This window comes from Cavia porcellus, unplaced genomic scaffold (genome assembly GCF_034190915.1).
Source record: "Cavia porcellus strain 051 isolate PalLab524CR breed Dunkin Hartley unplaced genomic scaffold, mCavPor4.1 scaffold_17, whole genome shotgun sequence".
Lineage (NCBI taxonomy): Eukaryota > Metazoa > Chordata > Mammalia > Rodentia > Caviidae > Cavia > Cavia porcellus.
In genome coordinates this window covers 49,904,007-49,929,121 of record NW_026947500.1, presented here as the reverse complement: position 1 = coordinate 49,929,121, position 25,115 = coordinate 49,904,007, and the positions used below count along the sequence as shown (strand labels likewise).

At 36.7% G+C, this 25,115-nt stretch overlaps 1 protein-coding gene across 1 annotated transcript; it reads right to left on the bottom strand.

The window, feature by feature from the left end:
- Positions 1–214: 214 nt before the first annotated feature.
- Positions 215–1,159, bottom strand: LOC100722870 (olfactory receptor 5G3-like). Its single transcript, XM_003464338.1, has one exon. The coding sequence runs from the start codon at positions 1,157–1,159 to the stop codon at positions 215–217; it is 945 nt and encodes a 314-aa protein (XP_003464386.1).
- Positions 1,160–25,115: the final 23,956 nt, after the last annotated feature.

Here is a 25,115-nt window from a genome sequence, read left to right as displayed (position 1 = left end):
ACATTTGCTTCTAGTATAATTTTCTGTTTACCCTTTTAATCCATCTCTATCTTAGTTTGAAGACACATATGTCACAGAGAACAAGACAGAGGCAGAAAAATCACCCAATTATTCTGTGAACAGGCAGCACCAGAATTTACCTGCAAATTTTGACTCAGACCCTCCTTACTGGGCATTTTGCCCCATCAGTGGTGACACACAAACAGATATTATATCACCCACCAGTCAAAAAGCGCTTCCTTTCCAACTTTCTCTTGAATGCCTCTTTCACCTCCTTGTTCCTCAAGCTATAGATGAGGGGATTCAACCCAGGGATAACCATGGTATAGAACACAGAAATAACTTTATTGATACTCAGAGATGAGCCTGAGCTAGGTCGGACATAGGTGAAGAAAAGTGTCCCATACAAGATTGAGACTGTGGCCAGGTGAGAAGAACATGTGGAGAAGACCTTCCATCTACCCTGGGCAGTCTGAATCTTCAGGATGGCCACTGTGATGCACACATAGGACACCATGATGATTCCACCGCTGAGCACTCCTATAGCTCCAGCCAAGACAAAAAGGACCAAATTATTGATCCAAGTGTCAACACATGCTAGAGCAAGCAATGGGGAAATATCACAGAAAAAGTGATCGATTGTGTTTGGACCACAGAAGGGTAAGGAAAATGTCAACGCTATATGGATCATGGTGCTTATAAGAGCTATGGCGTAGGACCCTGTCACCAGCTGGACACAGACGCGCGGGGACATGATGAGTGTATATAGCAGTGGCTTACACACGGCTGTGTACCGATCATAGGCCATGACAGCCAGAAGAAAACACTCCATTGTCAGAAAAAGACCCAGGAACCACATCTGTGCAGCACAGCCCACAAAAGAGATGCTCTTCTTCTCTGCAAAGATATGGCACAGGGTCTTGGGGGTGATGGAAGAAGAGGAACAAACATCTACAAAGGACAAGTGGCTAAGGAAAAAGTACATAGGATTGTGGAGTCTGGGATCCAGCCATATGAGAGTGATCATCCCCAAGTTACTGCCCAGTGTGATGAGATAAACAGAGAGAAGCAGGAAGAAAATGGTGATCTTCTGATGGAGGTGACCTGCGAGGCCCAGGAGGACAAACTCCGCCACTGCTGTCCAGTTCTTCCCTTCCATCAGGGTCACAGGGAATCTGTCACAAAAATGAAGAGAACTATTTCATTACAAAACACAACTAGCATTTAAACCCAGGACAAATTGTTTAAACACTTCTATAAAAAATTTACAATCTTACTGAGCTTTTTATTTAGATAAGATCTCAAGTTAGTTGGTCTGTTTTACTTTTGAGGAACTTAGCACTGATCTCAGGGTTAATTTCTCCAAATATGTGATCTAACACTCATTCTTGTTATAAGATTGTTTTAACAGGGAATTACCATTCATGACTCAACTTACAGTATGAAGGGAAAATGAAAACCACTTGAGAATATGTTTGGAGGGGCAAACAATAAGGCAATGATTATGCGTATCCTCATAGTAGACACAGAAAAGCAAAGCAAGCGCCAGTGAAGTATCCAAATGTCATCATTTCCCTAAGATACAGTGTTCAGTGATGTACTGCGTGCTCCCCTTTTATAAAGGGATGTGGAAATGACCACATGCACACTGCAAAAAAGTTTCTCACTCTTAAGAGTAGAGCAAATATATGATACTTGTTCATGTTCATAAAGAAATGCACTCTGAGAGAACAAGATTTGCTGTATGATAAGTGTGAAGTAAAGTGGGCTTCCAGAAAAGGATCACAAGATGAGAAGATTGAGTAGCAAAGAAAGAAAGTCACAACTTCCCCAACAGCGTAATTCCAGTAAAAGAATATGAATTCAGGAGAGGACATGAGATGCCTGCCTTAAAGCTCAGGCAGCAGCCTGGGATGAAAATTAGGCTGAAAATTAAGCATTGCCTGAGCTAAAATAACAAAACTCTTTTACAATATGTCATAGGTTTTATGGAAACAATATTTAAGACATTTATTTTGAATTCGTACTACTAAAACATAGGAAATATCAATACTTAAGACATTTATTTCAAATTCAAACTACTAAACACATAGGAAATAGCAAATGTATACTATATAACACAATAAAAACACTCAAGAAAATATTTTTAGGTAATTAATTAGTCCGATGAGGAAAGATGAAATTTCTCCTTAAAATGACTAAAAGATGATGATTTTTTAAAGAAAATTAATATGAAAATATCTGGTTTGCACAATATAATCAATGAACAGTCTTTGGAAATAAAAGCAATAACAATTCAAGATATATAATAAAAATTTTAGAAACTAGGTCTATAATATTTTCAAACAAAACATAATAATTCCATTATCTGTATTTATCCATATATTATCCTTATAACGGTTACTTGCTTAGTGTTGTATGGAGTATATTTTCAACAATCACAGAGACAATACATTTTCCTGTTTTATTACAGACATTAAACCATGTCAGAAATATTTTGCTTATATTCATTCAAATATCGCTGCATATATGTTTGGAGATAAGAAAGGTGTTGCAGAATAGTTTTATATTTAGTCCAATAACTATTTGCTATTAACTTATATCATATTGATTCTTTTCTAAAGTGAAAGGGATGAATGCTATGTCTCTCCAAAATCTAACATTTTTCAATTTTATAACTCTCTCTTTTCAAAGAATTATTTCTCTTTTTATAGACAAAACTTATGTATAGATATATATTTCTCAAGGATGATATGTTTTGAAATACATGTGCATTGCAAAATGGGAAACTTAAACTTACTTGGCATACTTTTTGAAATGAAAACACTTAAAATTACAAGTAGTCAAGACTATAGTACATTGATACTATCATTTTTTATTCAACACGCAATTCATTTCATTAAAAAATCTTTCATACCTGTTGTTTACTCTGAAGAAGATGTAAACAAAACATTGAATTCTATGCTTCCAGGGAACCAGAGGTGTGAGGTCCTAGTCCCAAAGTTCAAAGTCTCTGCTATATTTCTAAATTCACAAGCCCCAAAGTACAGCATACTCTCTTCTGGAAGGATATCCTTTTTGTGTTCCTTGACTCCATTATGCAAGTCATCACTGTCTAGAAGTAAGGATGGAAGCCTCAGCTCTCTGCATGGTCTTGGCCTCTCCAATGCACATGAAGAAGACAAAACCCAATATTGAGGGACCTGGATACAGAGGTGCCATGCTAGACCTGTAGATTGATTTACACAGGAGGCAGAATAACAGATGCTTTCTTTAGAGATTTCAACAATGTAGAGCTGGGTCCCCAAAGAACTGAATCCTCAGGGGTTTCCACCTGAAGGGACAAAATTTAAATCATCCTAATTATATATGAGCCAACTCTCAATTTCTCTTATCTCAAAAATAAGATTTTTAGAGTAATAACTTGAGTGTATCAGTTAAAATCTATGGAATGGGCAGCCAACACTAGCTGAAACGAAGGAGAATGACCATGAATTCTCGAACTGCATCAATAAGCGTAAATCCCAGTTCCACAGTTGACTGATGCTCCAATTTCACCATCTTTTAAGCCTTGCTATAGCTCATTCCCTTAATCTCTAAAATAAATAATGATTACTGGCTCTCATTGATGCTACCAAGATTTGTTGAAGGTATTACTTCAATATTTAAAGTGTTTAATAAAGTGTTTATTTAAAGAATTTAAAAGAACATTCAACAGAGTAGTTTCTACTAACATTTATCAACACTAGGGATCTAGGTCATAGTGGGAGAAATAATCCATGAATAAAATTTGAGGAGCAGGTCCAACTAGGTAAAACTAAAAACTAGTAATTGAGTTCTGAAGAAAGACAGAGTAGATGGCAAATTTTCTCAAGTAGAAATGTTAAGAAAGGTGAGTGCAATTTTAAAAAATAATAATGTTAGAGCAAAACTATTCCAAGAAGCACTAGTAAGTTGAGCCACAAAAGTTCAAAAAGAAGCAAAGACATTGTTCAAATTGGGGAATCACACAGGAAGGAAGAAATCCTGGAGCTGAATAATGTAGGCTCAGCCATCTCAGCTGTGAGCTTTACCATTTAGCCCATCAAGAAGAGCTGATGTGACATTCTCTCAACTCCCACATTTCACCAGTAGCTCATTTATAACTTCTTATGTATGTATCTCAGGAAATGAGAAGCCTCATTGCAGTTATGTTAACATCATACTAAATAGATTTTAAAGAAATTTATAAAGATAAAGAATATAAGCCCGTAATGAAAGTAACATCAAATTATCAAAAACAATGTAGCATTCTCAAAATTTAGGAACCTATAAAAAAATCTGCAAAATAGACAAAAGAAATACTGCCCGTCTCCAAAGAGTAATGAGAGTGGAACATTTAATACTATTCTGTCAATAATGACAAAGAACAAGTTGACAAAGTGTGAGTGAATTTACAGGAGAGGAAGACATTAAGAACAACAACAACAAAAAATGGTATTTACAGAATACCCTGACTGACAACACTCACACTGCAGAGAAACTGTCAAATGTGAGCAATGTGTTTGCTCATGCTGTTCATGCTAAATACATAAAGGGACACACACCAGGAGTAAAGCTCAAGAATATAAGAAAAGTACAAAAATCTTCAGAGATCCTAGTTCTTTTCAAGGAAATCTTTGACAGTTCTTTTCAGTTCTCAGGCTCTTTTTTGTTAGGTAACATTTTAATTACATTTTCAGTTTTTGCAACTGATATTTCATTATTCAAAATGTTTCTATCTTCTTGATTCAGCTGTAGGAACTGACACCAATCTAGGATTCTGTCTATTCCCTCTGTATTTTCCAATCTATGCGAGGAAAGATTGTCAGAGTAGGTGTTGATGATCTTCTGAACGTCAACATCTTCTGTAGTAATTTCACTCTTTTCCTTCCTAATTGTAGGAATTTGCATTCTTTGTTTCCTTTTCTTGATAAAGAGGGCTCGGGCTTGATCAATTTTGTTTATTCTTTCAGAGGAACTGATCTGATCTTTATAATTTCATCCCTTCTGTGAGCTTTCATCTCGACCTCTTCGTTTTCCTAGAAGCTTGAAGCACCAGCATTATGTTGTTTAGCTATGCTCATTTTGTCTTCCTGATGTGAGAATTCATTGCTATATATTTCCCTTTTAGTATTAATTTCATTGCATCCGTAATATCTAATTTTGTCTTTTACTTTCTCTATGAGCCATTCTTTTTAAGGAGGGTGTTTTTTTTTTTTTTTTACTTCCATATGTTTATGTAGGTTTTGCAGTTCCTTCTGTCATCTATTTCCAACTCCAATGCACGATGATAAGTTAATATGCATGGAAAAATTTCAATCCCATTGCATGTATATAAGCATGTTCAACGGGCAAATATTTGCTCTGTTTTATAGAATGTGCCATATGTAGCTGAGAAGAATGTGTATTCTGATGTTGTTGTGTGGAATCCCCTTTGAACATCCATTCATAGGTTTGTTTCAGTTCTTTTTTTGATGACTTTTTGTCTAGTTGCTCTGTCTTTTTGTGAAAATGGGGTATTAAGGTTTCTTGTTATAATTGCAACATTCATATTCGATTTTGATTTTTTATGTATATTAGCATTTGTCTCATATAGTTGAGTGCTCTTGTGTTTGGTGCAAATATATTTATGATTTTTATCTCTCCCTACAGAGTTTTTCCCCTAACAAGTATGTAGTGACCTTCTTTATCTGTCTTGATCATTTTTGCAAACATGTTAACTACTCCTGCTTTTTTCTGGTTTGTGTCCCATGGAATATTGCTTTCCTTCCTTTGAATTTCAGTCTATGAGTTTCCTTTTCAGTTAGATGTGTTTGTTGTGTATAGCTTATGGTTGGATCATGATTCCTGATCCATTCTGCCAATGCATTTCTTTTAATTGGTGAATCAAGGCCATTTACATTGATGGTTATAACTTACAAGCATTGGCTTAACTTTGTCATGTTATTTTCCTCTGGTTTATTCCCTGCATTCTCTCATTGTTTAATTGCTTGCCTGCTTGGTGGTACCTTTCTATTGTCATTCTGGGAATTGTGGTCATTATTATCTCTGTCTAGTATATGTTTTCATACTCTTTCTAGGATTGATTTGGTGGACAGGAATTTGCTCAGTTTTTATTTGTCATGGACATACCTTATTTCTCTGTTAATTTTCAAAGAATGTTTTGTAGGGAACATCATTCTGGGTTGAAACTTGTTTCCTTTCAGGACTTGAAATTCTTCACTCTGAGTTTGTCTTAACTTGAGTATTTATGTTGAGAAGTCAGCCGTGATTCTAATGGCTTTCATTGATAGGAGCTGTTTCTTTTCTCTAAAAGCTTTTTGTATTCTGTTTTTGTGATGAAATTCTGGGATTTTGGTTAGCATATATCTGTGTGTAGATTTATTTGGTTATGGGTCTATATGCCTCACATCATTATATCAGATTCTATTCCCATGCTTTGGAACTTTTCTGCTTTGACTTCTGCAAATAGGTTTTACTTATTTATTTATTTATTTAGGTACTAGGGATTGAACTCAGGACTGCATGCTTGCAAGGCAGGTGCTTATACCACTGAGCTAAATACCCTGCCTCTGAAAATAGTGTTTTATGTTCCTTCAATTGACATCTGTTTTTCCATTAATACCTATTAGCCTTATATTCTTTTTCTTTGCATCATCTTGGAGCTGTTGAATTTTTATTTCAAAGTTCCTTGTTATCTTTAAGATTTCTTTTCATTTGTGAATTCTAGCTGCAATCATTTCTTCAAGGTCTGAAAGACTATCTTCCATTTCATTCAAGAGGTTTACCAGCTTTTAATGGAATTTTAATTTTCTTGATATCTATTTGAACTTATTTAGTGTATTCTAATTATTTTCTACATTGTTCATTGTAGGTTTCTGTCATTTTCCCATGGGCCTGTAATTTTTTTTTTGTCTCACCATGCTAATGAACAATTTTATTAAGGTTATCATTTCTTTCTTTACCTGAGAGGTTAGTTCTAATCTGATTTCCTTTTAGGCTCTTGTATTTTTTCCTTCATTTTGCTTGCTATTTTTGCAGAAATTTCAGGTGTGTGACTTCCAATGTCCTCTATTTTGATGTCTTCTCTACTGGTTGGAGGGCATTTGAGATTGCTTTTCCCCTTTTTTTGGTCACATTCACCCATTGGGTTAATATTTCAATCTTTTCAATCCTGCTAGTTTCAACCATCTGTCACATGTGTCCTAGGGACCTACTGTGTGGCTGACATTCATCCAGTTACTGTGCTATCTGTGTAGGGGAGAGAGCAGGCACCTGAATTCTTCTTGTAGTCCAGTTTTGTGAATCCTGGATTCTGCCTGGTCTGACTAGCTGCAAATAATGAAGTGAACCAACCATGAGCTTGTACTAATAATATGCTTTAGGCTGTTTTGAGATTCTAGTTCCAGCTGTCTATAGTGCACCACAGTTGGGATCCTACTGTGTCACTAGGGATCTTATAGGCCTGGTCTGATTTTTCCACAAAAGAGGAGGCCTCTCAGAATCATTGCAAAACAACCTGTGGTTCTCTGTGTGAAGGAGAACTCACTCCTACTCTCATCAGCTCACCAATGTTCTCTGGGGCAGGGGAGGGCTTGCCAGCATATTGAGGTCCTCTGGTGGGAAACTCACCACATACCTGCTGTCCCGAGGAGGTATTCTGGGTGGGAGAAGAAGTTGCAAGGCTCCCACCAACCTACTGAACTACTGCAGAAGTTAGAAGTGGTCCCTAAAGCTTTTATTAGCTGCTGTGTTCTTCTGGATGTAGACTGAGGCTTCCCTCAGCTGCTGAGGCTGTCTAGGTGAGAGGGATGTGTGGCAGAGCCTCCCTTTGGCTACTGAGATCCTCCAGGAAGTCAGCAGGGGCAGTCTAAATCTCATGGGCTGTAGAGATCCTCCAGGTGTGGGGGAAAGGTGGAAGATTCTTCCTTTAACTGTAGGCATCACTTGGGTGCAGGGGAGGAGCTCAACTTATTTCCATGAAGACATCCAAGGATTTCAACCTGTAGACCATGAAGGGGCACTAAGTGTTTCCATTTAGCATGATGATTTGCCACACCCATGAGGGGGTAAATTGTTATGGATTAAGAACTGGTGGTCAACTTAATGCCAGTTGGATTGCATCATCATGGTGCTGAGTGAAGATGATCCACTTGAGGAAAATTGCAAGCATTGAATAGGTGGAGAAAGAGAAGGAGGGCATAAATACATTGAGGCATGGATGCATTATTGCACTGAGACATTGTGCATTCTCCTATAAGTTGCTGTTTGATCCATTGGTTCTGTTGGAGAAGCTTTGGTCCTCATATCGAGCATAGCTTCCTGGCTCTGGAGGGGAAGACATGTGCCAGTTGATCTCCAGGATGGACTCGTCCTGCTGGCTTCCTGGCATGTACTGAATTGTGCTTGTTGTTGAAGAAGCTTGGGGCCTCTGTGTCACTGAGGATGGGTGTTGTGCCTTTTAGGACAGCTCTGGTCTTCGTTGTGAGTGTCACTTCTTTGCTCAGCATAGAACCCTCATCCCACCAGCACAGCTCCTTCACCCTGCTGGCATGGGCCTTCTTGCTTCCACTACTGACCTTTGGTCCTTCCCAGCACGGATCCCTAACAGAGACTGGCATGAGTCCTTTTTGTAGGCTCTGGCCCTCCAGACGGACTCATGGGAAGCATTGTAATGAGCTCTGGGTTTTCATCTGGACTCATGTGGGACTTTGCTGTAGGATTTAGGCCCTTGACTAAATATTCTATGTCTTTGGTGTTGCAGATAGATTTCCTGCATCTTCTTGTGTTAAATCCCTGTGACCATTATAAATATACTATAAACTCCAAGTCCTGATTCTAATTGTTCTCTGCACAACCCCTAATTACAACACTCACAAGACAGAATATGAATCTTTCAAAATAAGATAACAACTGTTTTGCCTACATATCTTCTGACATCCTGACACCTATGTCTCAAAACAGGAATACACTATAATCATCAGAAAATATTTACACAACCGGTTTCAAAGTGTGTCTTTATGCTGTGTACTTTGTGGTTTTAGCAGTTAATTAACTGAATTCTTTAAGCAAAAGAAATTTTAATTAAAGTTTTTAAAACTTTTCTCTAAATGTTATATGAGCCTCCAATCTTCTAAGCAACTCTTTTCTACTTTTATTTGGCAATATCAACATTTGTGAATCTAAAGAAATATGGATCCTTGGGATTTCTATGTCTACTGAATGAGCTTCCATTTGCTAGGTGAAAAGAACAAAGCTTTACAGAAGCGAGAACAAGGTCTAACTCCAGCATAGATTTCATAGATATCTGATCTGAAGCAAGCCTCAGATGTTCCAAATGTCCAGATTCCTCAGCTCTAAATGGAACTAAAAAATCCACCTCAAATAGGAGTTACAGTGATAAGTAAATTGTTAATGTGAAAGTTTATGACACAGACAAATACATGAAAATGAGTTTCAAGCTAAAATATAAAATATGTTGAAGTAATAAAGGAATTTTAAATTGACAATATTGGAAGATAAACAAAAGTCTCACTAGACCAAAACTGTAAGCTCTCCACAAACATACACACAATTTTATGTCTCATACAATAGCAAAGGCAGATGTGAAGCACATTTATTCTACTTACTGAGAGCATGTTCTTTAAAATGTTCATTTAGCATAATAGAATATCAGTGTCATATGCAGAGTTTCAAAATTGGTCCTATGCAGATGTCCCAGAATGTGTTGAGGTGTGAAATGTCTTTTGCATCACTTTTCTACTCCTTCTGGCATAGTTAATAGTAAAAGAGAGAGATTATCCTTCATGTGGGCCCAGAGTTTTCTGCAGCTGATCATAGTAGGAGAAGCCATTGACTCTCAAACCTGACTAGGGCCATAGATGCACCTTATGACTGTAACTAAGTAAACACATCAGAAGGGAGAAATTCAATTACAGCTCTTCCCAAACTGCATGGTTCAAGACAGGAGAGATAATTCTATGAAAATTTAAATAAAAAGGCAGAAATAGGTTATTGGATGGTTTTAGGTAAGAAATAAGTACACAGAGCAGGAAAAATGCTAAGTACTCTGCTTCTGAAAATATTGATACTGAAACCATATTTGTAGAACTGCTATGTATGGTGATAAATGGAAATGAATTATATAGAACAAGATATCATTAATTTATGGAACAAATGTCACTGTGAAAACAGGCAGTGATTATTCAGTCTCTTCTCAAAAATGATCACTTCAGCTAGTTGGTAATAATTTTTTTCCCAGATTAAAGAGGAACTCTTCTGCACTGTTTCTGAGAGTGTAGACTGGTATTACCACTGTGAAAGGTCAGACAGGAGGTTCCTCAAAAAGCTAGATTTTGATGTCCCATTTAACCCAGCTATTCCACTTCTGGGCATATTCTCAGAAGAACTGAAAACATCATACCACAGTGTTATATGTGCACCCATGTTTATAGCAGTAAAATTTGTAATAGCCAGATCTGGGAAACAAATGAAATGCCCAACAACTGAGTAATGGATAAAAAAGATGTGGTATTTTTATACAATGGAGTACTACTCAGCTATAAAGCATGATCACATTGAGATATTTATAAATAAATGGATGCAACTTGAGACTATACTCATAAGTGAAATAAATTAAACTCACATGTGTAAATACCATATAGTCTTCCTAGTATAAACAATGGTAAGAATACATAAGATACAAAAAAACTCAATAGTTACAGTGAAAGGATAAGAATCTGCTTACAGGGGAAAAATAATACCTCAGGGAAAATGAGGAAAAAGAAAAAGGAAGGGAAAAGAAAAAATATCTAAAATCATATAAACACACTTATGATAGCTATGATGATTGCCCTACAAACTATAAGTTCTTGGAACAAAATAGTTAACATTCATAGGATTGGGACACTTGTGCATAATACTATATAGTGATCTGAAGAATTTTTGAAGATCACTATGTAAAATAACAACCCTAGTTATGCTCATACCACCTTGTTTTGATATTGTCAGTGTCCTGGGCTCTTTGCTATTATTGTTTATGTGTCTTTTTCATTTTTGTTTTCCTAGGAATTAGTTTTGTGTTGTCTTAGTTTGTTTTGTTTTTCCCTATAATACAGAAAAGATAGGTATACATGTGGAGACTCATGCATGCATAGAACTAAAAAGTTTATGAGGATTGATAATATAATGCACCATAAAATGAACAACTACTTTGAAGAAAAAGAGACACTAAGATACCAATTCTTGATTCCATAATGTCATGATGTGAAATCCAGGAGCACTATTATTCTTTGTTCAGGGTGATTTTAATTTCTTTTGTTTTGTTTAACTTCAACATACATAAAGATATGGACAGCTATTTTGAATTGAATGAGAGACATTATGACAGTGATTGTTGACTTCCCTATTGTCTGGCCATGAAGACATAAAATGCCTTCCTCATCTTGTTCTGATCATTTCTATACTATTTTGTTTTGTATGAATTCCTTGTATGTGAAGATATGGACAACTATTTGGAAGAAAACAAGAGACAATATGATAGACAGTGAAGATCCCTGGTTGTCTTGCTTTGAAATCTGTGTCTCATATTTTTTTTCTTATGGTCTGTTTTGTTCTGTTTAATTTTATTCTCTTTAAAAAAGTAAAGTGAGAACTGATCTTATAATGCATGATGAAATGAACACCACTTTGAAGAAAAAGAGACACTACAATACCTTGTGCTGATCCTGTAGTGTCATGATGTGATATCCAACAATACTATTTTCTTTGGTTAGAGTGATTTTAGCCTGTTTTGGTTTGTTTAACCTTAACATACATAAGGATATTGATAACTGCAGGTATGTTTAAGTGTATATGATTGTTAACCATATTGATGAGTTTTTGTTGAATAGTTGAACAGAACTGTTTGCAGTCTCACTGTTTGAATGTCCATTTTGTATGCTTCACTTTTGTAACTTGAACAACTATTTGTAAGAGGACAATATGTAATTATCAATTAGCAATTTCTTACTGTTTATTTTTTCATTGAAATTATGAATTATTTCTACCAATTTTCTGTTTTATTTATTCTCTCTTTAAATAAAAAATTTTAAAAAGAAATTAATTAAAAACTAACATAGATAATTTTTCCCAGAAGAATTATATAGTCTCATCCTATATTTATTATCCTCCATTTAACAAATATCTACATTATCTAATAGAATAAAAACAAATACTGAGGATAAGAATAAATTTGCTTGTGAATTTTGCCCTGTTCGCTTTAAATTCAAAGCTGTTATTGCAATTTCTATTCAACCCTTTTTGATTTTTATGGTCCAGACTATAAACAACTGTAGTGTAAAACAAAATCTACCCATCTCTCTAGATTCCTAACCTACTTAAAAATGTTATCAAATACTCATAAAATATTCTAAAATAAAACATTTTACTCTCTTTTTCTCCCTTGTTTGACTTTGTTGCAAATGTCACAATTGATACGCAAAAAATATTGTTAAAAATCAAGAGTACAGAGCTAAGTAAAATAATTTAAAATGTTGTAAGTTTGGCCAGAACAGAAGCTACAGTAAAACTGTAAACTTCAAATACAGAGCTGGAGAAATCCCAATTACTGAGAAGGAATAGAATACAGAAGATGGCCTCATTGCCTAGCAAGAAGCAGTGAGTTCAGCTTCCAATTTCGGCAGACTCAAAACTGGGGGGGAAAAAAAAAGAAAAGAAAAAAGAAAACTACAAAGTATCATGTTTTGGATGAAAGGTGGCAGACACACTAAGTTCCAGAATGGGGTCTCACCATGTTCCAGAATAGAGGCAGCATAGAGAAATTCTTCTTTGGAATTGGACTGAGAATGTTCAGTGATCCAAGCACTTGACCCTTGTAGTTGAGAGAGAGAAGCCTGGCTACAGCTCTAGCTCCAGCTGGCACCAGACCTTGGTATCATCCATGTGGTGTTGGTTTAGGTGCATAAAGAATGCAAGAGTTCTGAAGGCTGGCATCCCAATTTCAGAAGGCCTCAAGGCCAGGCAGCGTGCCCCTGAGAGGGCAGTGTGAGAAGCCGTGATGGTGAAGCCAGAGGTGTAACATGCTTTATACTCCAGTTGTCAAGAGAACTCTGAAAATGCCTAATAATACAGGCAAGATTATTAGTTTTTATTTTCTGCAGCACTCCTAATGTAGCAAATTTTGACCAAAATGCTGACACAACACATTGACTTCATTCACCTGTGGCATGGATCACATATGAGAAGGTATCTGCAGTCACATGAATACACATAACCTTAGTTTTGTTGTTGTTGTTGTTGTTTTTAAGGCTGTATGTGTAATATCCATTTGTCATAACTGGTTGGTTCTAAGACCTTGAAGATTTCAGCCTTGTTGAGGATCAGGTCTTGGAATAAGCTAGCAGGAAGGACATGACATCACTCTAGCTTGATTTCTGATCATTTCATATCGTTTTCACAGAGCTCTGGATTTTTAATGAAAAAAACTCATGGGATTCTTTTGCTTTACCAAAAATGGAAATCAGGTTGAAAAGAGCATCTGCTTTACAGTTTCCCATTCATAATGGATCTGAAAGATTATATTTGGCTCTAATACAATTGATAAAGAAAGCTATCTGTAGTTTTAAAAATAGGTGTGATAAATTAGGCTCAATAGTTGAGTGACTAGAGGTGCCTTCAATCTTGTGGGTCAGATATACTGCATAAGAACAGTCATTTGATGTAGTAACAAGTTGGTCTGTGAATTGTTCTAAAACATACAGAGTAGCCTTATTTCTGAATGCTGTGAAAAGTCCCCATTAATAGAGAAGGAGTGCTGGAAGAAGCTCCAGATAACTGCTTTTCCTTTAGAAGACCCATCTGTCAAGTTAGTAGGAGCATGTGTCAATGTCTTGAAATGAGTGACCTTTGGGAGAATAACAGAAGTGTGAAGGAAGAATTTTTAAAGATGCTCACTAGGGTAGTAATTATCTATTGTCCCTGGAAACTCAGCAAATGCTCCCCAGTCCATTGAAAATGTTTGGCTGGGGGACTCTGGAGAACATGGCGCACAGACAACAGCAACTACTGAACGCTCTCTAAAGGCTCGGCTCAGAGGCCAGGAATGATGCGGACTAAGGAGATACGAACCAGTAGAGATATGCTCTGCTGACTCAGGAACGAACTGGGCTGAGAGAATCCAACTTGGAATACAGTCCTGGCGCTAAAATAGGAACAGAAAAATCTCGGTGTGGAGGCTCGACTCCATGCCATTGGAAACCGCGGCTTGGATTTCCCGCCGCGCGGCGGCCGGCTACCTCCACAGCGGCTCAGCAAGGAGAGACGCGACCCCCGAGCTCTGGGAACGGGCGTCTGGGAACGGTCTCGGAAACGCGACGGGCAGGAAGGAAGGCTGACTGGTGGCGAGGTGAGCGAGGAACTGACTCCCTACCGCAGTCTGACTCCAGCGGAGGATTTTCTGGGTGCGGGCAGTCCTGTAAGAGCAGGGCGCGGTGGCAACTGCAGCCGCGCATTTCCCTCTGGACGGGATTGGTGAAAGGTGCCTGGCCGGAGGGACGCTGCTCGCGGACTCCCTAGGCTGGCCTAGCCCAGATCCCAGAGCCTGACGGTGGCCCGGAGGAGCGACCGACTTCCGCGTAGGCTGCCCCCTCCGCAACTCCCTGGGGCGCAGCGGTGAGCTGGAACAACTAGCCAGCGCAATTCGATCAAGCTGTAGCTGACAGGCAGGGAAGCCGGGCCTCCTGTGTAAGATTACATTTTATAAGGAACAGAAAATATGGGGAAGGGAAGCAACAAAAAAAGGCTCCTCGACCCCCAATCCTGAGAATCAGGCAATAGTGGACACTGTACCAATATACATTAAGCGCCATTTAGAGAGCCTCATAGACCAATTCAGGAATGAAGTTATCAATGACCTGAAGCTAGAAGTATGCAGAATAGTTAGAGAAATGCTAAGCACCACCCAGGAAAAAGCAGATGGTGGAGTGGAAGAACAGAAAAAGAGGGGAGAATTGCTTGATGGAGAAAACAGAGAAAGCATTGAGTATGTGAAGCAAGTGCAAAGGGACTATCAAGAAATCAAGAAGTATACCCAAGACTGGCATAACAGCTTGAAAGAAACTAAGGACAGACTATCTGAATTGGAGGGCAGACTTGAAACATGGGAGAATGAAATGAAAAACTTCTTAAAAATAACAAAGAAACACACAGCAATAATACAAAGACAAGAAGATGATAAGAGGAGCCATAACTTAAGGATTAAGAACATAAAAGAAGAAGTAGGGACACAAACAAGTGAACTACAAAAGCTACTCACAGAAATAATCCAGGAGAATTTTCCTAATTTAGCAAAAGGTAAAGATACTCAAATGTATGAGGCATACAGGACCCCAGCTACCTACAACCCTAACAGAGAAACACCCAGGCATATAATAATAAAAATTCCAGAAATTCAATACAAGAACAGAATATTAAAAGCTGTAAGAGACAAGAAACAGATCACTTACAAGGGAAGACCCATCAAAATTACAGCAGATTTCTCTTCACAAACCATCAAATCACGAAGAGCATGGGGAGAAATAATTCAAGCTTTGAAAGATAATAATCTCCAGCCAAGATTGAGATATCCTGCACAACTGTCCCTGGAAATTGATGGAAAAACGAGGTGCTTCCAAGATAAAGAGGAACTGGGGGAATTTGCAACCACCAATCCAACCCCACAGAAAGTATTGCAGGATATTCTAAAAAAAGAAAAATACAAAGAACCCAGAAATAGGGGCGGGGAGGCCACAACGAATAGAGCAGAGACCAAAACGAAGAAGACAAACTGACAGCTACTGACAGAAAAAGAGCTCAACAGAAATGAGACAGAGAAGATTGGATGATAGGAACAGCTTTTTTTGGAGAAAATGACATCTTAATAGGTAATGCTGATTTAGTACCATCTTGTTTTGAAGTCTCATCTAGCTTTTGTTCTTCTGTCTCCAATGGTCTAAACAGGTTGTATCTTATTGGATTTTACTATGTACGATAGTATAAGAAAAAACCTTTTAAAGACAAGGAGATTATACAGAGACCATTGTTCATTTTCTGTTAGTCGATTCTAAATACTCTATAATGCTGTTATTCTCTTAAATGGATTTACATTGTTTTGATATACTTAATGCTACAGTATATGAAGTTGTACTCAAGGACTTCAGGGAAGGAGTCAATATGGTAACTATTTTTGGGTCAGGATTAGCTGGTGGTGAAACACTATTCTGCTTAAATGGTTATGTTTTGATCTGCCCTGTTTCGCTGTTATGCCCTCTTTTTTTCTCAATCTCCACTCCATTATTTACTTTTTTATTTTTACCCATTTAATTACAGGGAAAAATATAGCAGGATATAATATAGTAACCCACTTTGACTTTCTATTATCTCGATTTGAAGCCCTGTATTACTCTCACCATCTTGTTTTTGACTGAGGTTCCTATATTCTGTTTTGCTGGATAGTATCAGGTTCGAAAGTTTAGGCATCAGCTGAGAAGATAATGAGATTCATTATAACGCCCATTCTCGTTGACTTTTATCTACTTTTGAAGACCTACAATGTCTCCAATGTTTTGGTTTTGTCGGTTTTATTCTTTACGGTTTTGTTCAATTGTATTACAACTAATGATATAGGCAATTCTATTAGAAATAGCAGGAGGCATTAGGGTAACCATTGTTGATCACCTTGTATTATGTTTTTATATTATCTATTATGTCCACCCTTTTGACTTGACCGATTCTGTTCTGTTATGTCACATTTGGTTTTACTCTCTTCCAAAAAAGCAACAAGAACCGTGGGAGCAATGAAACCCAAAATGTGTAATAGTCACTGTACAAAAGAGAGGAAAAGAAAGTGCTCTAAACTATATAACTGCATGTATATTTAAAAGTATAAGATAGAAAATGATATCACAGAGTTTTATTGGATCATTGAACAGAACTGTTTGCAGTATCATTGGTGGAATGTCCACTCTACAAGCTTTAATTTTGTGACTTGAATAATTATTTCTAAGATGGCAATATGTAATCCATTAACTAGTGATTTCCTACTGCGCATTTTTTTATTCTGTAAATCTGTATAACTTGTACCCCTTCACTGTTTTTTTTTTTTCTTTCTTTTCTTTTCTCCTTAAATAAAAATTAAAAAAAAAAAAAAAAAAAAAAGAAAATGTTTGGCTGGCTCTGAAAATTAATGCTTGGTGTTGAGAATGCAAAAAAAATAAAATAAAATTTAAAAAAAGGTTGATTCTGAGGACAGAGTGGCATATTAATAAAGCTTTAAGATTAATAACAACCAGAGACCAGGGCTGTGAGATTATACTAGGTAGACCAATTATCATGCCCCCGTTGGTAACATGCAAGTGTTTAAAGATCTGAAGTCTTGTATTAAACTCCACTTGCCTGATCTTTCTGGATTAGAAAAACAGAAGTATTCCATGAGCTAACAGATGGTTTGAGGTGACCTAATTGTAGCTGCTCTTCTACTAATGTCAATAAGATCTTTAACATTTCCTCAGTTGAGAGCTACTGAGGAATGCATTTCAACTCTGTAGTTTTCCACTGAATTGGCAGTACAGAATTAGGCCGAGACGTGCCAATGCCCCCCACCCACTACAAATTAGACTCATGTCCAATTCCAGATCTATCTTATTTTATTAAAGGCTCAACTGGAAGTGTACAACCCTGTAAAGTCTGACTCAAACCTTTGTCTTCTTGACAGTCCATGTTAGCCTTCCTCTTAGTAGTAGCTGATATGTTCTTCTGAGGGGCAAAAGTAACTGGGGCAGAAGTAACTAAGGCAGTGCTCCCCTCTTCCATAAGGCCTCTGCCCCATAAAGTGATTGGAATGGGTACAATAAATAATGCCTGTCTGTCCATCAGGTCCAATATATGGAAGTGGCATAGCACGCTGCAATATAGATTGAGGGGAGCCTGAGCCTATCAGAGCTGTGGAGGCAGGTCTAGTCAGCCAAGCAAATGGCCAAGATTGGCTATTGACTATAGTGACATCGGCTCGTGTATCCATCAGTCCAGTAAAGGATTTTCCATTTACTTTAACAGTGCAGTTAGGCCTATGAGCAGTAATATCCTGAGAAAAATAAATTTCCCTGCTCAGATGCTGATCCTTATCAGAGTTGTGTGAGGAGCAGAAAACAGGAGATGAATTGATTGTGGGAAAGAGTAAAATCTGAGCAAGCAGATCACCATGTTCAGCCACCCATGTGTCACTGGAACATATGGCAACTAATATTTCTTGATTACAATCACTATTTATCACAGTAGCTCCTTCTAAAATTGAGCTTGATTTGCCAATAACTAATTTCATGGTCTCTTCTAGCAGTGGCCCATAGATTCCAGTAGGAATGAAAACTGGTTTCTTTCCCCTGTAAATGACTGTGGGAAGCTGCTGGTAAATATTTTTATGATTATTATTATTTAAAGAGAAAAAAAGAAAGGAAATAAAAAAAACAAAGCAGTAAAAGGATACAAATAATACAGAATTTCAAGGAAAAAATATAGTAAGATATCACTAGTTAATAGGTTACATATTGTCATCTTTGAAATAGTTGTCCAAATTATAAAATGAAAGCATGTAAAGTGAACATTCATACAATGAGATTGCAGACAGTGCCGATCAAGGATCCAACAAAAGTTCAGTAATATGGAGATCCATCCTACACACTCAAACGTACCTGCAGTTATATCCCTTAGGCCAACTTCCTTTCCTCTCCTTTTAATAACAATTACACTTTTTGGGTTATTTTACTCCCACGGTTCTTATTACTTTTTTTTGAAGAGAATAAAACCAAATGTGACTAAGCAAAACACTGTCAGTTAGAACAGAAGGGTGGGCATAGCACATGATGCAAAAATAGAATACCAGGTGATCTAAAGTGGTTACCATTGTGCCTCTTGCTATTTTTAAATTGAGTTGTCTATATCATCAGGTATAATAGAATTGATCAAAACAGTACAGAACAAGACCAATAAAACCTACACTGGAGACTATACAGGACTTAAAAAAAAGATAATAGTCAAACCATAACGGGCATCACAGTATATCTTATTGCCTTCAAAACGGTTGCCTATACCCTCAAACTTGATACTGTCAAAAAAACAGAATATAGAATAATCAGACAGAACAAGATGGGGAGAGCAATACTGGGGTTCAAATCAGGTTAATGGGAAAACAAAAAAGTTACTATAATAGGTCCCTCTATTTTTAAATTTAGTTTTCCCTTAATTGAAAAAAAAGTAAGAAAAAATAGATTAATTTTTAAAAAGGATGGGATTGAGGTAAAAGATGACATTGTATTAGAACAACACAGGTCAGAACCGAACTATTTAAGCATCACTGTGTTTCATCCCCAGATAATTTAACATAATAGTACTCACCATAATGCCTCCTTCCTTGAATTATTTGAGTATAACTTCATATACTATAGCATCAAACATACCAAGTCAGTCTGAAGCTACTCAGAAGAATGAAGAAATTACAGAGTATTTAGAACCAATTAACAGAAAACGACAATGGTTTCTGTATTACCTCTTTGCCTATAAAAATTTTTGTTTATACTATCACATATAGTAAAATATAGTAAAATACCACATGTTAAAACCAGTGGAAACAGTTGTACAACAGCTTGATGGGACTTCAAAACCAGACGATATTAAATCAACACTAGCTTTTATGATGTGTTGCTTTCTTCACAATAGCTATTCATACCATTACCGATACTAAAATCCAACAACCCAGGTTAAAACCATTGCAATTAATGAGTGATAACATTATATAGATTAAAACCAATATGTTTGGGAATCATGTTTATGATATCATTTTATGTATTCTTGTCATTTATTACACTAGGGAAACTATTCAGTATTTATACATATGAGTGTGATTTATTTCACTTATGAGTATGGTCTCAAGCTGCGTCCATTTGTTTATAAATATCTCAATGTGATCATTCTTTATAGCTGAGTAGTACTCCATTGTATAAAAATACCACTACTTTTTTATCCATTCCTCAGTTGATGGACACTTAGGTTGTTTCCAAGATCTGGCTATTACAAATTGTGCTGCTATAAACATTGATGCACATATATCACTGTGGTATGATGCTTTCAGTTCTTCTGGGAATAAGCCTAGAAGTGGAATAGCTGGGTCAAAGGGGGCTTCCAGTCCTAGCTTTTTGAGAAATCTCCAGACTGACCTCCACAATGATTGTACTTGTCTACACTCTCACCAACAGTGTAGAATTCCTTTTTCCCCACAGCCTCTCCAGCATTTGTTGTTGGTGGTTTTCTTGATCTTGGGCATTCTTTCAGGAGTGAGATGAAATCTCAGTGTGGTTTTAATTTGCATTTCTCTAATGACCAGTGATGGTGAGCATTTTTTTATGTATTTATTTGCCATTTGAATTTCTTCATTGAGAATTGTTTATTTATCTCAGATGCCCATTTTTGGATTGGGTCTTTGAATTTTGGGGGTCTGATTTTTTTTTTAATTCTTTATATGTTTTAGACAGAAGTCCTTTGTCTGAGGGGCACTTCACTAAGATTTTTTTCCCCCGTTTGTGGCTTTTCTTTTCACTATGTTGGAGATTTCTTTGACGTGCAGAAACTTTTTAATAAGAGGCGATCACAGTTATTGACTCTGGGAAGTGTTTCCCATGCGGTTTGAGCACTGTTCATGAATTCTTTACCTACTCCTATGTCTTCAAGGTTTTACCCAATTTGTCTTCCAAAAAATTTACTGTTTCTGTTTTAATATTAAGATCATTGATCCATTTAGAGTTCATTTTAGTACAAGGTGATAGGCGTGGGTCTAGTTTTAGTTTTTGGCATATGGAGAGCCAGTGTTTCCAACACCACTTATTAAAGAGACTGTCGTTCTTCCAGTGAACGTGTTGGGCCCCTTTATTAAAGATAAGGTGGTTGAGTGTGTTTGTAGTTGTATCTTCTAATCTATTGCACTGATCTTTGACTCTGTTTTGGTTCCAGTACCATGTTGATTTTACTACAGTTGCCTTGTAGTATAACTTCAAGTCAGGGATTGTGATACCTCCTGCCTTGCCTTTGCTGCTTAAAACTGTCCTTTGCTATTCTAGGTCTCTTCTCACTCCAGATGAATTTTAGGAGTAATTTCTTGAGTTCTATGAGGTATGTTGATGGTATTTTTTTATCAGGATTGCATTGAATTTGTATAAAATTTTGGGAGAATGGCCATTTTCACGATATTTCTTCTTCCTATCCATGAGCAAGAGATGTTTTTCCATTTTCTGAGATCATCTTCAATTTCATTTTCCAGTGTATTATAATTTTCCCTGTATAGGTCTTTCACTTATTTTGTGAAAGTAATTCCTACATATTTCATTTTTTTTGGTTGCTAGTGTGAAGAGTGTTGCCTCTCTTATTTCTCTGTCTGTGATTTTGTTGTTAGCGTATAGAAATGCTAGTGATTTTTGAGTATTGATTCTGTATCCACCTACATTACCGAAATTTTTTATTATATCTAGGAGTCTTTCAATGGAGTTTTAGGGATCTTCTATATAGAGTATCATGTCATCTACAAATAATAATAATTTAACTTCTTCTTTTCCTATCTTTATGCCTTTTATTTCTCTCTCTTGTCTAATTGCTCTGGCCAGTATTTCCAGTACTATATTAAGTAAGAGTGGTGATAAGGGACATCCTTGTCTTGTGCCTGATTTTAAAGTAAAGGCCTTCAATTTTTGGCCATTTAGTATGATATTGGCTGTTGGTTTGTCATAGATGGCCTTAATTATATTGAGGTAAAGGCAATCTATTCCAATTTTCTGTAAGGTTCTTATCATGAATGAACATTGGACCTTATCAAAGGCTTTTTGTGCATCTATAGAAATGATCTTGTGATTCTTACTTCTGGATTTATTGATATGGTGAATTACATTTATTGATTTACATATGTTGAACCATCCCTGAATGCCTGGGGTGGATGCCACTTGCTTGGGGTGTGTGATCTTCTTGATGATTTGCTGCATCCTATTTGCCAATATTTTATTTAGGATTTTTGCATCTGTGTTCATTAGGGAGATTTGTTTGTAGTTCTCTTTTTCAGTTGAGTCCTCCTCTGGTTTCAGTACTACAGTAATTTTTGCTTCTAGGAATGATTTAGGAAGGATTGTTTCCCTTTCAATTTCACTGAAGAGTTTGAGGAAGTATTGGCATTAGGTCATCTTTGTATTTCTTGTAGAATTCTGCAGTGAATCCATCTGGGCCTGGGTTCTTCTTTGTAGGTTAAAGTTTAATTAAAATTTCAATTTCATTAATAGAAATTGGGTTATTCAGTATTTTACATCTTCATGACCTAGCTTGGAACTTCATATGCTTCTGGCAATCTGTCTATTTCCTCTGTGTTATCAAACCTTTGAGAGTAGAGGTTTTCGAAATAGGTGTTGATCTTCTGTATTTCTATAGGGTCTATAGTAATTTCACTTGTTTCACTCCTTATTGCATGAATTTGAGCTTTTACTTCTCTCTTTTTTAATAACGTTGGCTATGGGTTTGTCGATTTTATTTATTCTTTCAAAGAACCAGCACTTTGATTCGTTAATTTTTTTGATTGTTCTTTTGGTCTCTATTGCATTGATTTTTGCTCTGATTTTTATAATTTCCTCTCTTCTTTTGGCTTTGGGCTTGACTTGCTCTTCTTTTTCTAGATAACATCAGGTTATTTATTTGTATTCATTCTGTTTTCCTAATGTGGAAACTCATTGCAATAAATTTACCTCTGAGAACAGCTTTCATTGCATCACACAGATTCTGGTAAGCTGTATTTGTATTTTCATTTGTTTGTGGATATTGTTTAATTTATTCTTTAATGTCTTCTGTGACCCACTGATTATTCAAGAGTGCGTTATTTGGTTTTCATGTGTTTGTGGGATTTTTGCAGTATTTTTTATCATTAATTTCTAATTTCACAGCACTATGGTCCAATAGCATGCAAGGGATAATTTCGACCACTTTGTATTTATTTAAACATGTTCTATGAATTAATATATGATCCATTTTTTAAAAGGACCCATGTACTGCTGAGAAGAATGTGTATTCTGTTGTTGTTGGGTGATATACTCTGTATATGTCTATTAAGTCCATTTGTTCACAGATGCAATTCAGTTCTTTTCTTTGTTGATTTTCTGTCTAGTTTATCTGTCCATTGTTGTCAATGGTGTGTTAAGATCTCCTGTTAGTATTGTGTTACTGCTAATTTGGTTTTTTCATTTCTGTTAGTACTTGTTTTATATAACAGGTTGCTCTGGAGTATGGTGCATATATATTTGATAGTTATCCCTTCCTCTTGAAGTTTTCTCTAACCAGTATGTAGTGTCCTGATTTATCCCTTCTGATCATTATTGGTTTGAAATTCAGGTTGTCTGCAAACAGAATAGCTGCCCCCACTTTTTTTTTTGGGGGGGGTTCCTGTTGCATGAAGTATTGTTTTCCATCCTTTGACTTTTAGTCTGTGAGTATCTTTTTGGGTTAGATGGGTTTCTTGTAGACAGCATAAGGTTGGATTCTGTTTCTTGATCCATTCTGCCAGTTTGTTTCTTTTAATTGGTGCGCTGAGTCCATTTACATTAATGATTATAACTGTTATATATTGGTTTGTTGTTGACATGTTATCATTTTGCTGTTGCATCTTTATCTTTCTGCTCTGTTTAATTGTCTGCTTTGTTTAGTGTTTTTTTCCTAAATGTGTATAGGCTGTCTTTCAGTATTCTTTGCAGCGTTGGCTTGGTAATCATGAAGGTTTTCAGCTGTTCTTTGTCATGGAAGTATCTTATTTCTCCATCGATTTTGAAGGACAGTTTTCCAGGGTACATCAGCCTAGGTTGGAAATCATTTTGCTTTAGGATCTGGAGTACTTCACTCCATGTATTTCTTGACTTTATTGTTTGTGCTGAGATGATTGTGTGATTCGGATAGGTTTTCCTTTATAGGTGATCTATCTTTTCTCTCTGACAGCTTTTAATATTCTATTCTTTTGTTCAATTTCTGGGGTGTTCATTAATATATGCCTGGGTGTAGATTTATTTTGGTTATGACTATTTGGAGTTCTGTATGCTTCATTGATATTGATATCAGTTTCTAATCTCATGTTTGGGAAATTTTCAGCTATTACTTCTCCAAATATCCTCTTGACATCCTTTACGTTGCCCCCTTCTTTTTCATTTATCCCTATCATCCTTATGTTGTTCCACTTTGCATCATCTTGCAGGTGTTGAATTGTTATTTCCTGATTTCTTGTTAGTTTTAAAAGATCTTTCCTTTCCTGTTTGCTAGCTGCAATCTTGTCTTCGAGGTCTGAGATTCTATCTTCACATTCATTGAGGCGGTTTTTACAACTTTCAATGGAGTTTTTGATTTTCTGTATATCTCTTTGCATCTGCTTTATGTATTCTGTTTGTTTCTTATAGTGTTCATCCAAGGATTCTATCTTTTTGTTTAGGTCCTCCAATTTTTTAACTGTGTCTTCTTTAGATATTTTCAGAATCTCCTTCATTTCTTTTATCATTTCTTCTTTTACCTGAGAGGTTATTTCTAGTTTGAATTCTTTAAGGTTTCCCAGAGTTGCTTCTTCATTTCAGTTACTATTATTTCAGGTATTTCAGGTATGTGGAATATGTTTTCTTCTATTCATGTGGTTCCTAGGCTTTCTTGGGATGGGCTGGATGTTTGATATTGCTTTTTGGTCTTTCATTTTTTCATTTTCCTATTTTTTCGAGCTTCAAGTGTTGTTCCAAGTGAGGGAGAGAGTTCCCCCAGACAGTGCTTAGGCCCAAAAGGCTGGGCCAGGCAGGAAACCGAGCGCTGGTCCCCAGGCAACAAAGAGAGTTCCCCTAGACTTGGATGGGATTCTGTGCCTACTGGACTCCCTGGTTCCAGCAGGAAACTGCAGGCAGATCCCCAGGCAACGATGAGAGTTCCCCCAGACCAGGTCGGGATTCCTGGGGCAGGATTCCCTTTCTAGGCCCCACTTGCTGGTCCTGGCAGGAAACAAAGTGCTGGACTCCAGGTGACCA

Coding starts and splice junctions, on each gene's coding strand:
- LOC100722870 (XM_003464338.1), bottom strand. CDS start 1,159: ATGGAAGGGAAGAACTGGACAGCAGTGGCGGAGTTTGTCCTCCTGGGC.